The sequence below is a fragment of the Vombatus ursinus genome, unplaced genomic scaffold (assembly GCF_900497805.2).
Source record: "Vombatus ursinus unplaced genomic scaffold, bare-nosed wombat genome assembly UNPS02014832.1, whole genome shotgun sequence".
Taxonomy (NCBI): Eukaryota; Metazoa; Chordata; class Mammalia; order Diprotodontia; family Vombatidae; genus Vombatus; species Vombatus ursinus.
Window position 1 is genome coordinate 3,590,086 of NW_020954610.1, and position 21,822 is coordinate 3,611,907.

Below are 21,822 nucleotides of genomic sequence, written 5' to 3' on the forward strand. Positions count from 1 at the left end.
CTTTCTTTCTTTCTTTCTTTCTTTCTTTCTTTCTTTCTTTCTTTCTTTCTTCCTTCCTTCCTTCCTTCCTTCCTTCCTTCCTTCCTTCCTTCCTCTCTCTCTCTCTCTTTCTTTCTTTCTTTCCTTCTTTCTTTTTTCCTTTATCCACAGTCAATAAACATTTATTAAGTACCTGCTATTGTACCAGGCACCTTACTAACCACTAGGGATACATACACAGACAAAAAATATAATCTCTGCCATCAAGGAGCTCACAGTCTAATAGGAGAAAACAACACATAGAAGGAAACTGAAAAGTGGGAGGTGGAATATGGAAGATGCCAGTTCATTTTCCATAAGTAATGTTGTTCAAGACACTTGTACTGATGAACAACTTCTGTAGCCTGCCTATCCAGCAGCATAGCATTTTCTGGACAATAGGCCTTCAATTTAATTTTCAGAGTTCAGAGGCTGAACTTTTGGAATGAGGATTGATCACATTTAGGAGACTTCATGTTCACGTAATCAGAACTGTGTTATCTGCAAAGAAAGATGACCTCACCATGTACAGGACAAACTTGAACTCTGTGCTTTATAGAATTATGTGCTGTGACAGGGCAAACATATTTGGTGATCATAAGCCTCCCAGTTTTATTTTTTTCTTGATTTTTATAATTAAAAAGATGTTGAGCCAAGTGATCTCTATTCTCTAGGGCAGTCAGGTGGTGCAATGAATGGGATGTGAGACTTGGAATTAGAATGACCTGAGTTAAAATCCTATTCCAGACATGAATTTGCTGTGTGACCCTGAGCAAGTCATTTAACTTCCCAATGCCTTAGTTTCCTCATCTATAAAGTAGGGGATTTTAATAGCAATGATAAACACTCCAATTACAAGTTTATTGTGAAGATTAAATGAATTAACATATGGAAAGAACTTTGCAAACCTTCAAGGGCTATATAAATGCTATTTATATATCTTGCAAAGAATCTTATATGATATTAACATATGCGTGGATGCCTAATTGGAGGGACAACCTTTAAATCAGAATTTTTCACTACTGGATTGAATGCCTTTTTTATAGTCATTTCAACAAAAATATTGCTAACTGCCTACTATACACGAGACTCTGATCCAGGAGCTGGGAATTACAAAAAGACAAACAAAATAGTCTGTGGCCTCTGGGAATCTTACATTCTTTTAGGAGTGGGGGTAAGATATATCATTTAGTAAATTATAGCACAGGATAAATTGAGAAAGAGAAGTGGCATCAGGAAACGGGGGGATCATGGAAGACTTCACAGAGGATGTTGCAGTGGAATTGGGCCTTGAAGGTGTTCAAAATTTCGGAGTGACTGAGATGATGAGGGAGTATATTCTAGGCATCAAGAATGGCTTCTGTGAATGCAAAGAGTGGGGTATTGAGTTTGGGCAATGACCAGTACTTTTTAGCTAGAATATAGAATTCATTAAAGGCATGGGTATTTTTAAAAAATCTCAAAAGGTAGATGGGAGTCAGATTTTAAAAGGCCTTAAATGCCAGGGTAAGAAGTTAGCATTTTCATAGGAAAATAAAAGTAGAGAGGGCTTTTATATTCTCTGCACCTTTCAGCTAGCTGTATGGTGGTGAAGATTTGCTGGTGACCTTGGTAGAGTCATTAGACCTTGTGAAAGCCTGCCTGTTCACTTCTCATACCTTCATCAAGCATGCTGTGTACAGATTATTCTTGAGGCTGCTCAACAATATTCAAGAGGCAGCTAGGTGGTGATAATATGTCTTCCTGTCTTATGTTTTGCTTGATATTAACAATATAAAAGGTCATTGAACAAAATGGATGGCTGTTGTTTAGAGCTGCCAGATGGCACAGTGGATAAAGTATGGGAATTGGAGTCAGGAAGACTTGAGTTCAAATTCAACCCCAGGCACTTCATAGCTATGTGACTCTGGGCAAATCAATTAACCTCTGTCTGCCTTGGTTTCCCCAACTATAAAATGGGGATAAAGTAACATCTATTTCCCATGGTTATTTTGAGGATCAAATGAGAGAATCTTAGCCCAGTGCCTGGCACACAGTAAGGGCTTAATAAATGTTTGTTCCTTTCATCTCCTTGAATGAATGAATGGAAAATAATTTATTAAGTGCTTAATGTGTGTGTGGTACTGTTCAAAGCTCTAAGCTCTGGGGCTACAAAAACAAGCAAGCAAAGATAGTGTAGAGATGGAAAACAGACATTTGGGTGGTCAGTTACTGACGTTTTCCTGCTTACCTTTTTTTCTAGAGGTAATTACATCTGTGATTTTTTTCCCCAAACATGATGGATTCTTATTTTTCAGGTACCTTAAGAGATGATACCTTAGTACCTTTAAAAAGTCTTATATCAATTTTAAGCTATAGCCATGAAGTGCCCCAAGAGTCTTTAAGACTTTTAAGACCACACTAAAACTTTTGGGACATGCTGCATATCTCCTTTGTGTGGTGATATTCCTGTGTCTAGTGGCCCAGATGTCTTCTCTTCCCCCTCACCACCCAAGTTGCCAAGCCTTTTACAAGAGCGGACTTCTTTCAGGAAACTATTGCCCTGGTCTGCATCTGTAATTTCCCTTTAGGGAATTCACACTACCCCTGCAAGTCAACATCTTTTTTTGCAACTTTAAAGCCTTAGAGAATTGCCTAGAGTCCTAGACCATAGAGAGGCTAGGTAATTTGTGTATCATCACATTGCCAGTAAGTGTCCATAGTAGGACTTGAACTCAGGTCGGCCTGCATTCAAAGCCAGCTCTCTATCCATTGTACCATGCTGTCTCTCACAATTAGCTCTTTTTTTTTCCCTTGTCATTTGCTTTTTTCCTTCCATTTGCTCATTTAGCCCGTTAGGGACTATGACGAGTCCAGAGATGTTTTGGTTTTATTCTTAGATGCATTTGATATGATTGGGCTTAATTTGATGCTAGGGAAGTCATAAAAGGTAACGAGATAGTAAGCACCATTAAGAGAGTCCTAGAACCCATGAATTGAGAGGTGCCACTCCCCTTCTTCTTGCCTTACACAACATCTGAAACATTTTGTTCATTTCTATTTTAGTTACATGTTGATGGGCTGAGAGTAAATGGGATAGAGTGGATAAAGCACAGGGCTTGGAATCAGGAAGATCTCTTCCAGTATCCCTCTAGTACTTCTATCCTGAGTCATGGATTAAATCCCACTTCTGACACTTGATAGCTGTGTGACCCTGGTTAAGGCATTTAACCTCATGGTCCTTCAGAAACACCCTATGATTCATCTACTAGGAGGTGGATGGAGTACAATCTACACTGATGTATTAAGTTCCTACTTTATAGGAATAGTTCCTTCCTTACCACATGGTAAACCAAGAATTTCCACTGAAAGGCAACCAGAATGGTCAGGGATCCAAAGATGATATTATATGAAGACTGCCTCAAGGAACTTAGCATGCTGAAGGGATTTTCCTAGTCTAACCATGTCACCATTCTTCACTACCAGCTCTAGAATCAAATATAAACTCCTCTGTTGGGTACTTAAAAGTGTTTTATAGCTAGGTAGCACATTGAATCAGAGTACTGGGCCTAGAGTCAGGAAGATTGGAATTCCAATCCAGACTCAAACACTTAAAAGCTATGTTACCCGGAGTGAGTCACTTAAGCACTCTATCTCAGTTTTCTCACCTGTAAAATGGAGTTATCTCCCACAGTTGTTTTTATAATCAGTGAGATAATATTTGTAAAGCACTTAGCGTAATACCTTGCAAATAGCAGAAACTTAATACATGGTGGCTCCTTCCTCCCTTCCTACCTCCCCACTCCACCCCACCTCATCTTACAATCTGTCTCCAACCTAACTTTCCAGTGTTATTACACATGCTTTATTCCGCCCAAACTGGACTTCTTTTTGTTCCTCACAAAATTCAATCTCCCATTTCTGAGCCTTTGCATTGGCTGTTCACAGTGGCTGAAATTCACTCCCTCCTTGCCTCTATTTCTTTGAAACCCATCTCTCCTTCAGATTTTGGCTTAAGGGTCTCTTTATGTATGAAACGTTTCCTGATGGGAGATTTAGGCTAGGTAATAGTCCTTAAGTGTGTTCAGAACTGGTAATTAGTAGGTCAATATCATCTTGGAGGGAATTTTCTAATGGAGAGCCCTAGTAATGTTCTTGGCCCTCTATTTTTACTAATAAGTATTTAATAAATACTAATTTAATATTTAATTAACACTTAATACTTAATAAATACCAATAAATATATAATAAAAATGCTAAATATTTTTACTAATACCTTCAATGAAGTTATCAAGTATATCAAGTTTACAGCTGGCAAAGCTGTAAAGGATAGCTAACATGTTAGATGATAGGATCCAGAATGTTTTGGGCACATTAGAATGATATACTTAATAAGATGAGAATCAATGAGGATAAATAAATTTATAGTCTTTGGGCTCAGAGAATCAACCACATAATTGCGGGAAGGGGGAAGTGTGGCTAGATAGAAATTCTAAGAGAGTTATGGGTTGGACAGGATGACCTCAGAGATCCTTTCCATTCATGAGACTCTTTGTGATATATTTTATACCTTTTGACTACTTTGTGATGAGTTTGGGCTTTTAAACATTTTATGGTGAAGGTTGATAAGAAATTCACACTTATCTAGAGGCCATAATAAGTATATGGAGTTAAAATAAATGAAAGTAGAAAGTCTACTAAGAGTACTATTCCAAAGAATAATCTAGCAAATGCATAGTTGTTTTCCAAGAACATCGCCAGTAACCTTGCAGGATATATTATAGAGATCTTATGTTTCCAGTGGGAAGAGAGAAAAGATCAATATATATGTGGTCATCTGTTTTACCCAGTGATTTCAAGTGTTCTTCTAATCTGACGGCATTGCTGTTTTTATAGGTTCATACTGTATTTGAAGTATTAAAAATCAACATTGATCACCTATTGGGGGTAGTTCTATGGAGCATTTAATAAGTGTATTCTTTCTGGTGTGATTTCCTCTTACTGCAGAGCATGCATTAAATGTTCCATGTTGTATCTTTCAGTGGTCTCACAAAGGAATGAAGATTGGACTCTCAGGGTTGCTTACGCCTGTCTTTTCTTTGTTGACTTGCTCAGAACAATAATTATACATTTTTTTTTGTTTTGCTTTGGTTATCTGTTTCTCTGAAATGGGATGATGAGCTTGGGAGAAAAAGAACTTGGGAGAAAAACAGTTTTCCTAAGTGAGAAATTGATCATATTTTTATACTTTTAAGTAGAATTTAAAAAATTAAATGTAATTTATATAAATATAAAGCATATTTATACAAATTATATGTTTTATATAAACATAAAATTAAATATAATTTATACTTTTAAATATAAAAGTATCACAAATTCATCAGTTGCATGTTGATAAAAAGAGATTGAATGGTTTCCTTAAGACCAAGATAGTTCCAAGTCTCTCCTATGGGAAAACTTTGATGCCAGGATATCTCTGTCTAGAGTTAAGGTGCTTTCCCCCTTATGTCTGCTTGACACAGTTGGAATCGCCATGCTCTCCTGTGGTTCATAAGAAATTTCAGCCTTTCCAATTAAGCAACTGTCAGTGCTGTCCAAGAAAAACTGAAAGTCTCTTGGGAATGGAAGGATGAAATTCAAGATTTTGCACCTGTCTAGGGAAATCCTGTAATTGGGTTGGGGCTCTTGTTTTGAAACCGTCACACAACATGTTTATTCAGTTTTTTACCATTAAAAATTTAGCTTCACACCATAAGTGAGTTTTGTTAGGTATTTGGCTTACAGAAATTAATTTCAACTTGGAGACATTTGACCCCTGTGAAAAGATTCCGGCCTTTTAGTAGTCTTAGTGAAACCGGAGGCAGAACTGGCTGAGTATGGAATTGGATGCCATGGAATGAATAATAAATGCTGCATAGTAGAGACTGGATTTTTGTATATAACATATCATCCTTCCAATAGCCCCTGCTGTGTGACATTTCGCTTCTGGGGACCTTAGCTTCTCAATCTCACTTTAATGTTTTTCTACAACTTCCTAACTTGCCAAGATGATGAAGTTTTAAAAATTTATCCTTCCCAAAGTGTGTGACAATGTCAAATAGAGGGGCCATCTCCTGGGGGAACTTTGAATGTAATTGCTTCAGGCGGATGTTTGTGTTCTCTTAGCCCTGTGATATGGGAAGCAGCGGAAAGAAGGAAGTCAGGTAGCAGTATTGCAAATTTTGAGGGATGAATGGAACCATTTTTGCTTGCCAAATATCAAGGCTCTTTGTCTTGAGTTGCTTTTCAGAATAAAATGATCTAGGTGGGATGGGGGAAGACGACTCACAACTAATCCTCAAATTATTTTTTTTTCAAATTAAACTTTTAAAACAATTTAAAGTTTCACTGATACTTCTTTTTACATCAAATTTATTTCTAATTATGCCCACCCCCTATCCAGTGAATTTTTTCTTGTAACAAAGATTAAAACGAATAAGAAAAAACGGTGTGAATGGGTAGCGTCTTAGATTTTGAGTCAGAAGACCTGAGTTCAAATATTGCTTCAGGCACTTAATAGTTATGTGACCCTGGGCAAATCACTTAACTTTTTTGAATCATCTCCTTTCACTAATGAAGTTTCCAAGGACACAATGATGTTTAGTGGGTCGTGCAGGCTTAAGAAGCCATGTTGTCTCACATCCCAGCCCACTTTCCATACAGTTTTTTTTTTATTACATAATAGGTCTGCACTTCAGATGGGCTCAGATGATGCCTTATCTGCCCACACCATCTTCCTTTCTCATCTGACTTGGTTGGTGCCTAGATTCTCCTCTTCTCATCTTTTCTTGGGCAAGGTACAAAGTCCTAATACAACTGAAGAAACTCACAGAGATAAAAGCAAAACTTTAGTAGATAGTTAAGAGCAAAGTATTAGCAAGCCAAAGTGCCATATATTTACAGAGGCAGAATTGGACTTTTAATCCTCTCTGACCATGACTATTGGCTCTGGAAAATTCCTTTTCTTTAACCTTTCTCCATCCTTCCCATGAGGAGGTGGATTAGATTCTCTTTGGGGTCCCTTCAGCTCTGAGATTCTGGGAGTCTAGGTTAGTAATATAAGAAGTCAGAATCAGGAGCAGGGCAGGGGAAGGACTCCTCCCAAAGTGAAAGCAGGTAGGGAGAGAGCAGGCAGGAGGCAGGCACCCCCTCTTTGTGTCATTTGGGACACTTTAACATTAAGGTGTTGGTAGCAAACTTGGATTTCACTTTTTCAAAAGGTACATCACATACCAAAAGGTACATCACAAGCCAGTATTAATCAACAAGTCAGTAGGTCAGTCAGTAAGGAATTATTAATGAACTGGCACTCATTCAAATGTTCTATCATCAAGTTAGGAGCCAGAGGGAGGAAAAAACATAACAGAAGAAAAGCCAGCTTCTCCCTCCCCTCCTTCCACCCTCTTGTCTCTGACAGGGCTAATCAGAGTCAGAATGGGAGAGGGGTTAGGTTTGAAGGCTGGGGGAGAAAGCAGAGAGATCAAAACCCAATAGGAAACTGATACAGCAAATAGGATTGTGTATGTGTTTAGGTGAAAGTTCATGCTTCTGGTTGGGATTGAGTTCAATGATCTTTCTAGATTCCTTTCAATTCTGAAAATCTGTGATCTAATGCCTGGAAATAAGACTTTCAGAATCAAGATGGTATAAAAGGAGTTTATTAACCACAGTTCAAGTGCACAGGCTGGACCAAAGAAGGAAGAATGCCTTGGACTCTTAAATGCCTACACCTGGTGCTGACTCATCCTTGACTGCACCAGTTAACACATATTGCCTAATCCTGCTCTAATGAACTTTCCTTAAAAACAGAGATGGCATGTGGCACATTGGATAGAGCACAGTCCATGGAGTTGGGAGAACCTGAATTCAAATCCGGCCTCAGATACATAACATTCACTAGCTGTGGGACTCTGGGCAAGTCACTTAACCCTGGTTGTCTCACCAAAACAAAACAAAACAACAAACAAACAAAAACAGAAGACCAGAGATGGCAGGACTGATACTTCTGGAGTCTTAGGAACCTACCTAGAAATCAATACAAGAGGGTGCTTATGGGGGTTTTGTTGTTCCCTCTGGACTATCTGGGGACCCTGGAGCCTTGCCAGACAGGGATCAGCCAGAAATCAAGTGATTATCTGCTTTCTTCCTAATCATGGAGTTTTGTGCTGACCTCTATATCCAGATAACACTTTGAAAACACATGAGACCACCAGCACTATCTGAAGCATAGACTCTTCTGTACATCAGTTCATACAGTATATGTAATCTGATGTTCATAAGCACGGATGCTTTAAAACTGACAGCTTTATTTGTCCCTGAGGTGATCCTCAGGGGCCACATTCTTGTATGCCCCATTGGTTTGGAATAGAATGTGAGACTTGGGGGCATAAAACTAGCATTATTTGAGCTCTGCTTATTGGATAAATATCATATACAGTAGTATACTCAAATACCGTTTTTACTGTAAAGTAAAATGACTTTAGATGTCATCGAGTGACTGTTTGGTAGGTTTTATTCATCTGCTGATGTCTTTGTAATCTCACCTCATGTTATCCAAGCCTATTTACTTGCTTCTTGAAAATCCTGTTGAAATAGTGACTTTCCCCAAAGAAAAAATGGAAACGATGCACAGGTAGGTAACTGTTAGCCAAATGCTCTGTGTGTGTGTGTGTGTGTGTGTGTGTGTGTGTGTGTGTGTGAGTTGGGCCTTTAAGGGTCATTAACTCCTTTTTTCCTCCTTCAGCCTCAATAAACTAGAAGTGTTTGGCTGTCACGCTCTCACAGCCAGGTGTATGGGCTGTTTGGCGTTGTCCTGCCCTCATCTGCTGACCTTGAATATCGGAAGAGTGCCCAAGATCACTGATGTTTGCTTTGCCAAGATACTGGGGAATTTGAAAAAAGTAACTACTCTTAATGTGACAGGTCTTGAAATGGTAAGGATTCTTCAATATGAATTTAAGTTTTCTGACAGTGTCTTGCCTTTATCTTGTCTCTTTTTTCAGGATCCTAAAAATGTTATTATAATACATCAAACTGTCAAATTTCCCCCATGTATCTGGAAATACATGATTCATAATTTTGAGGGTGTAAAAGTATGCTAAAATGAAACATAATGAATGTTTGTATAGCTATTTTATATATAAACTCTTGTTTCCATGTAATCCAAGAGTGTTGAAAATTGCATACAAAGTAGGAGAAAATGAAATGTATTACTTTATTATCCCTCATGACTATCCAGTGAGGTAGCTAGATTTCTAGATTTAACAGATAAAACATTTAAAAGTTGAAGAAGCAAAGTGAGTTCTCCAAAAAAATACAGCAAGTTAATTGGGAGGTAGGGGATAGGAGTCAACTAATAGTTAGACTTCCTGCTTCACTTGTAGTGATTTTTATGAATAAATTCATATATAAGCAATCTCTGGGGCTATTTAGTATAATAGAAATGGAAATTAACTTTCTATATGTGCAAATGGCCCTTATCTGCTGAATAGAATTGGTAAATATGTTGATAAAATAATGACAAGTTAATTTTTATTGATCATTGAGTATAGATCTTTAGCATCCTCTATCCCTTTTCCTACCACTACAAGGGAAGAAGAAGAAAGAGGTCACATAGGATGGAAGGTCATTTTGGATTGTTATCCCTTTGCAGTGGTAAAAGGATTCATCACATAGGAGCTAACCTGCTTGGCATAAATATCTCTACACTTAACGTGGCTGGTTTTTGGAATGCAAAGCCTGAGACTATTGGAAGCCTTTCCAGCTGGATAGAACCTGTAGATTCCATTGGCTTGGTTTTTGAAAGGCTAGGGTTACCTTCATGTCAATATGTGACATTGGGGTAGGATGCTTTGAAGAAGATCTCAGTGAGCTCACTTTGCCAATCCAAAGGGATTGACCATAGCAATACATATAGGAAAAGCCAAGTAGATTGAAGAGTGTATATTGCCTGAACAGTCACAACTCTTGCAGACTGATAATGCATCGTGTTTCCCACCACTTGGCATAGAGATGATGGTCTAGAGGTGCAGAATTTATGTACACACACACACATATACACACATATACATACACACACAGACACACACATGTATATATATATATATATGTATATATCTTCAAATATAGCCGGTTGTGACTTTATTTTGTGTAATGATACTTATTTGTTATAACTGAGGGGCTTTTTGCACGGGTCAGTTGGGAGAACTGGAAGGTATTGATACTTATAAAAAAAGAGGAAGAAAAAAAGAAAAGCTTATCAATAAATCACTAAAAATAAACAGAAGAGAGAAGGAAGTTCAGAAGGAAATAGACAAGCAGAGAGCACTGTTAGAACTACCATGTATAATTTATATATATGTGTATGTGTGTATACACACATATATATGCATATGCATATTCATACACAAATATAAATAAATGTAGTAAAGATTCACAATTTTATATGCAGACCTCTTTTTTATTCCTTATGAAGGAAAATGTTTTTGTTTGTTGACATTTATCAAATTCATAATGGGAAAAATTAAAAAATTTATTTCCTGGGTTAGCAACAACTAGCATTTGTATTGCATTTTATGAGTACCTTCTCATTTGATCCTCATGACAACCCAGTGAAGTAGATACTATTATTATTCCCATTTTACAGATAAAAAAAACCTGAAGCTGAGGGAGGTTAAGTGACTTGCTCAGGGTCACAGAGCTAGTAAGTGTCTGAAGCAAGGTCTTCCTGTCTCAAAGTCCAGCACTCTACCTACAGAGCCATCTGGGTGCCTTATACCCACTGAGTAAGTCTCTCGGTCCATATGCCTTAGGAAATACAAGTAGACAATGGAATGGACCCTGAATTGAAGAGGAAGTAGAGAGCTGGCTCAAACCACACTTGGGAAATTGTGCAGTGTTTTCAATGACTCCTAAAACTGCTGTTAGCTTTTGCTACTGCAAATAGCAAAATGAACGATTGCTCATCTTTCTTCAACACAATTATTCTTCCAAAGAGTGTTGTAAGGCTGCAAATTATGGAGCCCTGCAGTCAGAGAAGAATACAGATAGTAGGTCATACAGCTGGCAGTGGAAAGACACACAGTGGCTGCTCACACATCATCAATTATGACCTACATACGAATTAGGGGGCAGTGTGGCATGGTAGAAAGTGTTGGATCTAGAGTCAGAGAGGCTGGGTTCAAATCCTGACTCCACCTGTGGGACCTTCTGGGTCCACAAATGGGGAAGAGAATAATTATTTATGTAGTGCCTACTATGTGCCAGGCACTGTGCTAAGTGCTTTTACACATTATCTCATCTGATCTTTGCAACAATAGGTACTATTATTATTCCTATTTTACAGTTGAGTAAACTGAGTCAAAAAGAGGTTAAGTGACTTGTCCATGGTCACATAGCTTGTAAATGTCTGAGGCTGAATTTGAACTCAGGTATTCCTAACTCCAGGCCCAGCATTTTATCCGCTGCTGTTAGTTGCCTCTGGAAAAGTCGCTTAATCTCTCTGGGCCTCATTTTCCACGTCTGTAACATTAGAAGGCTATAATGGATGATATACATCCAAGATCTTTTCTAGTTCTAAATCCATTATTCTATGATACTAATTGGTGTAAAAGATTGTTCAGAAAATGTATCACTAGAAAAGGAATCGAGCCATTCATGAAGCAGGCTATGAATGATGGTAGAAGGGCCTTTTTTTCTCTCTTCTGTTATTCTCCCTCACCCCCAGCTTCCTGTTGCCCATCATGCATTCAAGGTCCATACCGTGTGGTGACAAAAATATTTGAAGATAGACAATCTGAATATTGTAGTGGCATCAATAAAATATCAAATAAATTAAATAAAGGTCTTCCATACTTTGTTCAGATCCTCTGTAGAGGATTTATGAAGGACATGGATAAGAATCACAAAGTATCAGAAGGCAAGCGTTGGTCATGATTTATAGCAGTGGAGGGCATGTTTGTATCATCAAGAACCAGTGAGGTGTAGAACATAGAATGTTGAAAAAATTCAGTGACTCCATTCATGACTCCAGAGGATCAGTGATGAAAACATGCTGTTCGTTACAGAGAAGTGATGGATTTGGGGTGTAGAAAGAGACGTATGTATTTCTGTGTACAGGCATTGAGGAAATTTGTTTTGTTTAACTATGCATATTTCTTATAAGAAAGTTTTTTTTTTCCTTCTTTGTGTGTGGGAGAGAAAATAGATTTCTGTTAATTTTTTAAAAAAATAAAGAGGTGAGGCATGTTGCATGCATTTTCAGATGAGGTCACTATTATTATTTTTCATTAGCTGTTTTACTTTGTTACAGCACATCTCTTACAAAATGGAATCAATTTGCAAATATACATAATGTGAAAATAAAACACATCGACATAACTGAAAGTGACCACCATCACCCCTATAGAATGTTGGAAAGGAGCAAAATATATCCTCTTTATTTTTGGACCAAAGTCCAGATTATTTCAGTCTTGGTTGAGAATTAATTTCTAGGCTGTGATTAATGTGTGTTAGAATAATGTGAAATATGATTTAGTATAAATGATAAAATGATACCACATCGCATTTAAGGTGAGCTAAAATGCAACTATACTCTGCCTTGGTTGAGGTTTTTGACATACCATCTCATTGTAAGTCTGTGATTTTCTATCATCACAAATGAACATGAGGTGCTGCTGTGTACCATATTACCACCAGCTGTGTTATTTAAAAAAAAAAGAAACCTTTAAAAAGAGGACAGAAGGAAGAATGTTTCACCTGGATACATTCCAGTGTGGGAAAAAAGAGGATGGTTATTACATCAGAACAAAAATCTGATGTAATTGAACGGCAGGAAAGCGGTCATAGTAACTCTAAATAGGACAAGATGTTGGAGTCCCTGAATCTACAGGACAGAATATTATAAAACATGTTGGTGAAATTGAAGAAAAAAGCTGTCTTGGCTTTTTGTGATTTGCAACCTACAAGGAGTAGAATTGTTCCAGTGATAGAAATGAAGCATTTTTTAGCTGTAGAGATTGAAAATTGCAATAAAAAATGCATTCCTCTTAGAGCACCCATTTGGATAAAGGCTTCAGGTTTATTTAAGATAGTGAAAGAAAATGGAAATGAATAGTGAAGAAACTTTTACTGTAGCATTGGTTAGCTTGATGGCTTTAAAAAATTGAGTTCAGTTGCATAATGTTAAAATTACCATAGAAGTGGCCAGGGCAGATGAAGACACAGCAGCTAAATTATTCTCATGTTTTGAAGACAATAATCAAATAAAGTATGCATACTAATCAACAAATTTTTTTTATGTGAACAAAGGCTTATTTTGGAAAAGTATGAATTCCAGAACTTATATTTCTAAGAAAGGAAAAAAATGTCAACCTGGATTTAATTGGGAGGTAATGCAGAAAAGATTTTAAATAAAAGCCAATGTTTATTTGTCGGTTTCAAAATCCTTGGGCTCTGAGAGGCTACAACTATCGATGGCTTCTTATTATTTGGTGGTTAAATAAGAGAACATGGATGACTAAAGCTGTTTCTGAAGACCTATTTTTCAAGTTGTTTTAGCCTAGCTGTCGAGAAATATTGCCAGGACAACAATACCACATTTAAAGCATTACTGATTTTAGATAATGCCTCAGGTCATTCAACTACACTTGTTTCATTGTGTGAGAATGTGAACATGCAAATTTGCTGAGACATGAATAAAGCTTTCTGCATACAGCAATGTACAAAAGATTTAAAGAAAGAGTTCAATCTACACTTGACAATATTTTAAAGAACAATAATGAATTTTCGTTATATTGTCGGTGTAGGCTTATCTTTAGCTATGATATTTGATTTTTTTAAAGTTTTTTTTTAATTTTGCTTTCTCTGCTCTATTACTTTGTATTAAACTTGAATCAGAAATGTATTTTCCTTAACCTTTGCTATTCATTAACAAACAGATCAAAAGCTTGTTTTTTAAAAGTTGTTGCATATTTCCATTGGGTTGGAACCAATGACTATGTTTTACATATGATTGTAACTTAAAATAGTGCAAATTCCAATAATTCAACCACTTCATGGCATTTCTCATTCACACTAATTGGGACCTAGCTATATTTATATTTGTACTGAGAAGGAGCAAAGGGTCTTGGAGATCACTTAATACAGCACTTCATTTTACAGATGAGGAATTCAAAGTCCAGAGAAATTAAGAACTTGCTAGTGGTCTCAAGAGATTCTTGTATTCTTTGCGTTTACAAACCTCCAGTGCTTACCACAGGGCTTGACACATAGTAGGTGCTTAGTAAATGCTTACTGAATCAGGGCTAGGTCTTTAGAACCCAGCTCTCCTGATTCCGAAGCTAGTCCTCTTGGTTGATCATAACATTGTTATTTTGTATCTTGATGTAAAATTTGGTATGTTAAAGTCTTCTGGCTGACAATACATTCTCATGATAGGATGCTCATAACTTTTGTTACATTGATTGATTATAATGTTTTTACTCTGTGGGCAGACAGAGACCTCTGTAGAAGCAAGTGAAAGGGCTCTCTGACGTATGCAGTTGAATTAATATTTTTAATAAGCTTGGTTTTCCGTTTCACTAACGCCCCCCTGGGCTCTGAGGTACTCTTGTTCTATCCACAGTGCAGAGTGAAGTAATGAAAGAAGAAAAATACTTTTGGCTTTCTTTAATCAAAATGTTGCTTCCCTGAGACGAATTCTCCATTAAAGGCTGACAGTCTGCCCTCAGCTCACTTGATGCTGTAATTAGATATGTTTGGGGAAATCTTTCACAGACTCAAACTTCTGAAAAGATATCTGCCTTAACCCTTAATGTCTTTTTATTCGAAACACCAAACAGCCCAGCCACAGTGATTTTATTTCTCTGTAATTCTGGGTGTGTTTGCTTATAGTCAATGTGAATTTATAAGAATGGTGTTGAGTACCTCTTGTGAAAATATCTCATTTATAATGGTGGAGTAAATAATAGGGTGCTACAACTGGGCAATCATAACTAGTGGGATGCCCTCTTGAAGCATGTTCAATTGGCATCCTAATCAGAGAATAGGACTGCTAAAATGCTATGTAGTGTTCATATGTGTAGGAAGGCTTCACAGAGAAAATACGTGTTAGATGAGCTTCATTCAAGCATGAGTTATAGCGCTGTTGGCTGTAAGTTCAATGTTAATGAATCAACAGTATGGTACATCCATAAAAAGGAAAAGGATATTTACTGATTTGCATGTGGGGTTGTTCTAGAAAGGAAATATTGCAGCCAGAAACTCACAGGAACCTAACCTTAAATTTTCCAAAGAAGCAATGGTTTAGTATTCACTAATTCAGTGTCCACAGTAATTTTATAAAACATAACTACTGTGAATGATGAGAATTGACTGTCCTAATTATAATGACCAAGCGTATCCCTGGAGAAGAGTTGAAAAGTTGTACCTCATTCACTTCTTTGCAGTGAAAGAAGACTATGAGTGTGTAACAGTGATGTACTCTCAGACTCTGTGATGTCAGTCAGTTTTGCTGAACTAATTAAGAAGTACGGCTTGATATCTATTATGATTTATATTTTTGCAAAAGCTGGCCTGTTTCCTTCCCCTGGTTTCATTGAGAAGTCACTTTAATGTGCATGTAGGTCATTCTCATAAAATTTTTATAAAGCGAAAGTAAATGTGTAAAGTAAATCTGTCTTCCATATATAGCATGGGAGTATCATTATGTGACTTGTAGAGAGGAAGAATAGACATCTCTTCTTCTCCCTCACTCTTCTTTAAGGAAGACTTTATTTCCTGCCAAGAAGAAAAGTAGGATGTCAAAGCCAGATACTTGAGTAGGAACAAGAACAAATCTCTTGTCTCTTTCACTCTTACCAACTCTGCTCTGCTTCTCACACAGACTTGGGGCATTGATCTTCGTAAATGAGGAAAGAGTCCCATGTGAATGGGCTTCAGGATTTGGGTTACATATGCACACACATATATTAATGTTTTAATATCTCAATTGCCCTTTTTGGGTATTGATATTATTCATGATTCCACCTTTCCCCATTCTTTCAGTGTCTTCTGCTATCTTATAAAGTAGTCCCTTAAATGCTTGAAAGATTGCGTTGGCTTCATCATGTTACAGAATCCAAAATTGTCTCCTTTTGGAGAGCTTATGATGAGATAAGCAGAAAGACCACCATGTACTTTATGCAGTAACATCTATTGGATAGTATGAGAAGATAAAGAAATTCTATGAACAATTTGACAAAACCCTCCAAACCATGTCACTATATGCTTTAGTACTCAGTGACTCTGGGTGCAAGGGAGAATACCCCATCCCAAAAGATGTGTTGAGAAACAAATGAAGCTTATAATAATAACCACCTTTACTTATTGCTTTAAAATTTGAAAAGAGATTTGCATCTATTATTTCATTTGGTACTCTCAACAACCCTGTGAGGAAGTTGCTACAGGCATTATTCCCATTTAACAGATGAGAAAACTTGAGGATAAGAAAGATCAAGTGACTTGTCCAAAGTAACTGAGCTAGTGTCTTAAGTGGTATTCAATCCCAGATCTTTTTCACTCTAAGTCCTGTGCCATCCTGCCTCTTACATGTCAAGTGTTTCAAAATCTCGAGTGTTAGATATTTTTTCTTTCTAGCAGATGGCCGGAATTTGCTGGACATAGTAAGACTAAACATCACCCCAAAAATAAAATGACTAATATGTGAGTCATATAATCCACTCTATGCAGTCAGACCATCAAATAGTAGGAGGAAAGGTCGAAATGAACATCAAATGGAAGGTTAAAATGAGTGCATCAACACTAACTGGACTCTTTTAAAAGAGCTCCAACTTACAAAAAGTGGAAAAGAAAGAAAAAAAATAGATGTTGACCTTGAGTTTCACCATTTTCTGCAAAAACTGAACAATTGTTAGATACTGTTAAGGTTTAGGGGCTGAGGGGGGCTGGAACCCCAAAACCATGACATGCGGGTCATGCCCAAATGAATTCGACCCAAGCCTTCTTTCAGCCAAAGACAACATTTATTAAAAGATTGATTAGGGTCGATGAGATTTAAATAATCTGCCATATTGGCCAGAATCTTAAGGAATCTAAGCATTTGTATTGCTAATGAAAGCAGGCCAGGTTTTAAGAATCAGAGCCCTTGGCTAGACTCTTAAAGAATCTGAGCACCTTAATGGAGGCCAGATGGACCTTATATACAGTAAGACTGTGGGAGGGATCTAGGAGTGGCCAAGTGGTTTGGGGCGACTGGAGGAGGGGTCTAGGGAGGATCTTGATGGGAGTGACTGGGAGGTAGAATGGGGCTGATAGGATCAAGGGTGGGAAGTGGCGGGGGGGGGGGGGGGGGTCCATCTGTTAAGGTTAAGGGTAACAGAGAATTGGGAGATTGGACCAATGGGATAGTGAAAGGCCAGTTGATAGGACTATAGCCTCAGGCAAAGGCAAGAGACTTCTTTGATCAAGTAAGAGAATTCAAGGACAGTTCAAGGGTTTCCTAGGGTTTTCTAGATAAATGGGACCCAAATTCTTTCTGGGGGGAGGGGCAAAGGGCTCAGCTTGGGCCCGTACCCCATCAATACCACAATTTAGAGGCCAAAAGAGCCCAAAACTGTCTTTACTAATGAACACTTGATTACTATTTGAGAGATTATGAGCAATATCACCTTTTAAAACATCAAAAATCAGTGGGAATGAAATCAAGTCAAAAGAAAACTTGACAGTAAGCTCAAGGGAAAGATATACATTCCAGTCCAATCGTCTTTGGATCAAGCAGTCAGGGCAACAACAAATAGACGTAACATGGTACAAATATGGCAATGTTTCCGTAATAATCCATGCTATTAATGAGCAACAGAAACACCACATTTGGACCTTAACACCCCATTTCCTGCTGTGCTAATAACCATGTAGGAAGAAATGAAGTTGGGAAGAATTTCTGGGCCAGCTACACTGTGGAAATATGGGCTACATTGGTACTCTTGGATATATTAAAAGAATCAGAAGAAGACTGTTAGTGGTTTTAGAGGCAGCTAGGGAGTGGTGGATAGAACACTGGGCTTGGGGTCAGGAAGATCTTAGTTCAAATTTACTAGCTGTGTGACTCCAGCAAGTCACTTAATATCTTTATGCCTCAGTTTACATCACTGTAAAATGGGGATGATAATAGCACCTACCTCACAGGGTTGTTGTGAGGATCAAATAAGATATTTGTAAAGTATTTAGCACAGTGCTTGGCTCATAGTTAGCATTAGTAAATGCTTATTCCTCTTCCTGCCTTCCCCTTTTAGTGGCTTCTCTATGCATACTTTATAGAAAGACACAAATAAAAACTGTACAAGATGAGATTGTGTGTATGTGTGTGTTGGGAACAGGGTGTTAGATTAGATAATCTCTGATCCTCCTTTCAATTCTACATATATGACTCTATGATTTCTAAGATTTCATAGTGCCATGATCGTAAACCCCATCATTAGAGGAGTAGCCACACAGATGAAATCACAGATAATGACTATAATAATGTAAATGGAAGGAACAAAACAAATCTGAATGTGGTGTAATTATAATGACCAAGTTCATCCCTGGAGAAGAGTTGAGAAAATATTCCTTGCTTCCTTCTTTGGAGTGAAATGAGACCATGGGTGTGGAAAAGTGGATATGCTATCTGACTCTGTTGATGTGCAACTAGCTAAACTAGTTACGTTAGGTTTTGCTAAACTAGTTAAATGTAGGTTGCTGCCTATAATAACTTGCATTTTTACAAAAGCCTGCCTATCTCTTTCTCTTACTTTCATTGGGGAGTTGCTCATTATGGATGTGGGTTATTCTCATATTTTATAAAGAGGAGAAAGTAAGTTTATAATCATTAGTTATTAATGTTCTCTTGGTTGCCTTTTTTGGACATTAATGTCATCCATGATTTTTTCCCATTCTTTAAGTGTTTTTCACTACTTAAGATATCTTATAAAGTGATTTCTTAATGCTTCCAAGACTGTGTTTGCTCCATGTTGTCATAGCATGTGTGATTATTTCCTTTTGTAGGGCTCATGATTAGATGAGTAAGAAGACCACCGTGAGGGTCATGGCGGCTGATGTACCAACATAGATGATCAGAGAGGTCCCTTCCAATTCCAAATGTAGGACCTTATGATCTCTGAGATTCTGTTGTTCCGTGACAGTGATCCGCATCAATAGAGGGAGCATCCACATGGACAAAATTACCGATCCATCAAAGGGTGATCTGTGCTAGGGAGGAAGTGTAGTATAGTTGTGTAAGGAAGGCAAATTTTAGTGTGTATAAAGTGGATTTTCTGTTATTCTTAGAGTTTTCTTCCCAAGATCCATAGCCATAACAATCTCTACTTCCTAGGTGTTAGATATGAATTCTCGCAATAATAATTCAAAATAGTTTCTATTGCACAGTCACAGTGGATATAGGGGTGAGACTATTGTGAGACTATTGCTGGCAATATACTTTCTTTGTCTGTTGCCCTATAAAGCAGGTGGGCACTGGTCAGTGAGTAGGGATCCCCTTAGGGGTGAATGAACAAACTGGAATGCTGTTCATGCCTTGATCAGCCCCCATCAAGGCTTGGGAGGGGGGCCCCATTGAGGCTTGAGGGGGTTTAGGGGAATGCACAAGTTGTGCTTGTCTCGATTGACCCCATTAAGATGGAGGGGTTATTGCCCACACCCTTCACACCGGCCCCTGCAAGAAGGGTTGTTAGAGAATGCTGTAGGAGTAGGGGCTCCCATTATCAGCAAACTCCCTTTGAGAAGACTAGACTAAAGTAAGCTTATTTAACCCCTTATTATGACTCCATTCCTGTCTTCCTGACTGACCAGATCAAACATGAACATGCTAGTAAGAGAGGTGCTAGAAGACTTCCTGTGTCTCTTCCCTAAGAAATGGCGTAGTTGGAGTGTTTAGTTGCCCAGCAAGTTGAAAGTGCATCGGATCTCTAACCAGAGGGCCTAGTTTGAATCTCAGCTCTCCAGATTATAAACTGAGAGATCTTGGACAAATCCCTTTCCTTTTTTGGGTTTCACTTTCCTCATTTGTAAAACGAAGAGGTTAGACTACATGACACTGAAAATTCCTTCCAGTTCTAAGTTGATGCTCTTATGTTTGCCTGTATTTGAACAGTTGAATAGGACTTCTGAGATCCTGTTATATGGTAAGCCCCAAGAGCAAAAGAATTGGGTCTAAGCACAGTGAATTTTGAGCTGAAATGGGTCTTAGCCATCATCTAGTCAGATCTCTGCCTTTTACAAATAGATATTGGGACTCGGAGTAAGGAAGAACTGGGTTCAGATCCTGCCTCAGACTTTTACTAGCTGTGTCACATTGGGCAGATCACCTAACCTTTTTGTGCCTTAGTTTTTCTGTCTATAAAAATGAGGGGGTTAGACTCAGCAAGCTTCCCAGGTTCTTTCCAGCTCTTTTCCCAAAGAGATGAAATAAGTCTTCAAAGGTTATACAAGGACCATTATTCAAAGCCATGTCTCCAGACTCCAAGTGCACTTTACCAGAGGCATCAAACACACTGTAAGCAGGAAATATTTAATAAAATAAATAAAAATACAATAAAATATAGATAACATTACATTTAAAAACTAAGTCATTATGCTGCCAGCAGGGATCCTTATGTATAGATTAGTGACACCATCGTGCTATACCACACTTTCTTCTCCCAGTACACACAGGGTTTAATGAACCCTGAAGTGCTCATAGGTGCTTAATAAATGCTTTTGATTATATTGATGATGAAGAGTAGTAGGCAATAGGGAAACCAATTTAACTTTACCATGAAGAAAGCATTAAATAGTCCCTAAAATGGTTTCATAATGAAAACGACACAAAGTTGCTCACTCTGTTCCTTTCAGGTGTTTGCAGAACTAAGGTGGTTAAAATATATAGTGAAATCAGTTCTGATTGAAGATACATGTTAAAATTTTACTCTCTTCAGGTGGTCAAATTTTTGATTAGACAAACCTTGATTTTTTTGGGGGTACTTCACCATTTAAAAAATAATGCAAGCCACTTGAGAGCTATTTGCAAATTATCACCCTCTTAAATTATGCAAGAGCCATATGAATAAGTTCCTGCAGCCAGCTAATTTTTGATATCACCAACCTATCAAGGTCCCTTTCACTCCTAGCTTTATTAAAAGGCTATCTTTTACTGGTTTGCATGTAATGGCTTCAGATTGATCCTGATATGCTAATATCTTATATCAAGTGTCTGAACAAATTCCTGTTCTAGCCCCCTCACTTTCCATTTCTCCCCTGAATGAGGAATGTTATTTTGTTGGCACATGCTTCTTGTGGGGAAAGTCTAACACCTGAAAGGAAACCTTTGTTTTTCTTCTTTTGGTAGGTGAGAGATCGAATTGTCCACCTCATTGTGACACAATGCCTGAATCTGGACTGCTTGGTCCTTAGTTCCTGCTCTTGGGTTACAGATATAAGCTTGCTGGAAATTGGTACCTACCTGCGAACAATCAGGTACCACTTACTGTGTGAGCATCCAAACTAGAACCCCCAGGCAGAATTAGAATGTTGCAGGTAAAAACTGCTCTCACTCACAAGTTACCCCACCAAATTCAGCCAAAGGAATAAATTCAAGTTGGTTTTTTTTTTCTGCTTGTAGACTATAAGCTCTTTGAGGGGAGGAACTATAATATTTTTGTATTTGTAACCATAGTGCCTAGCTTTGTGTCTTGCATTGTTTCTTAATGTTTGCTGAATTGAATTAAGCTGAATGAGATTTTACAGGACCCCCCC

General features: G+C 37.8%; 1 protein-coding gene across 1 annotated transcript in view; it reads left to right on the forward strand.

Moving 5' to 3' along the window:
• LOC114025680 overlaps nucleotides 1-21,822 on the forward strand; it is a 176,953-nt gene that overhangs the window by 121,298 nt on the left and 33,833 nt on the right. The window contains exons 11-12 of the mRNA XM_027839150.1: nucleotides 8,780-8,969; nucleotides 21,416-21,543. Coding sequence (XP_027694951.1) covers nucleotides 8,780-8,969; nucleotides 21,416-21,543 — 318 coding nt within the window. The remainder of the gene's footprint in view (nucleotides 1-8,779; nucleotides 8,970-21,415; nucleotides 21,544-21,822) is intronic.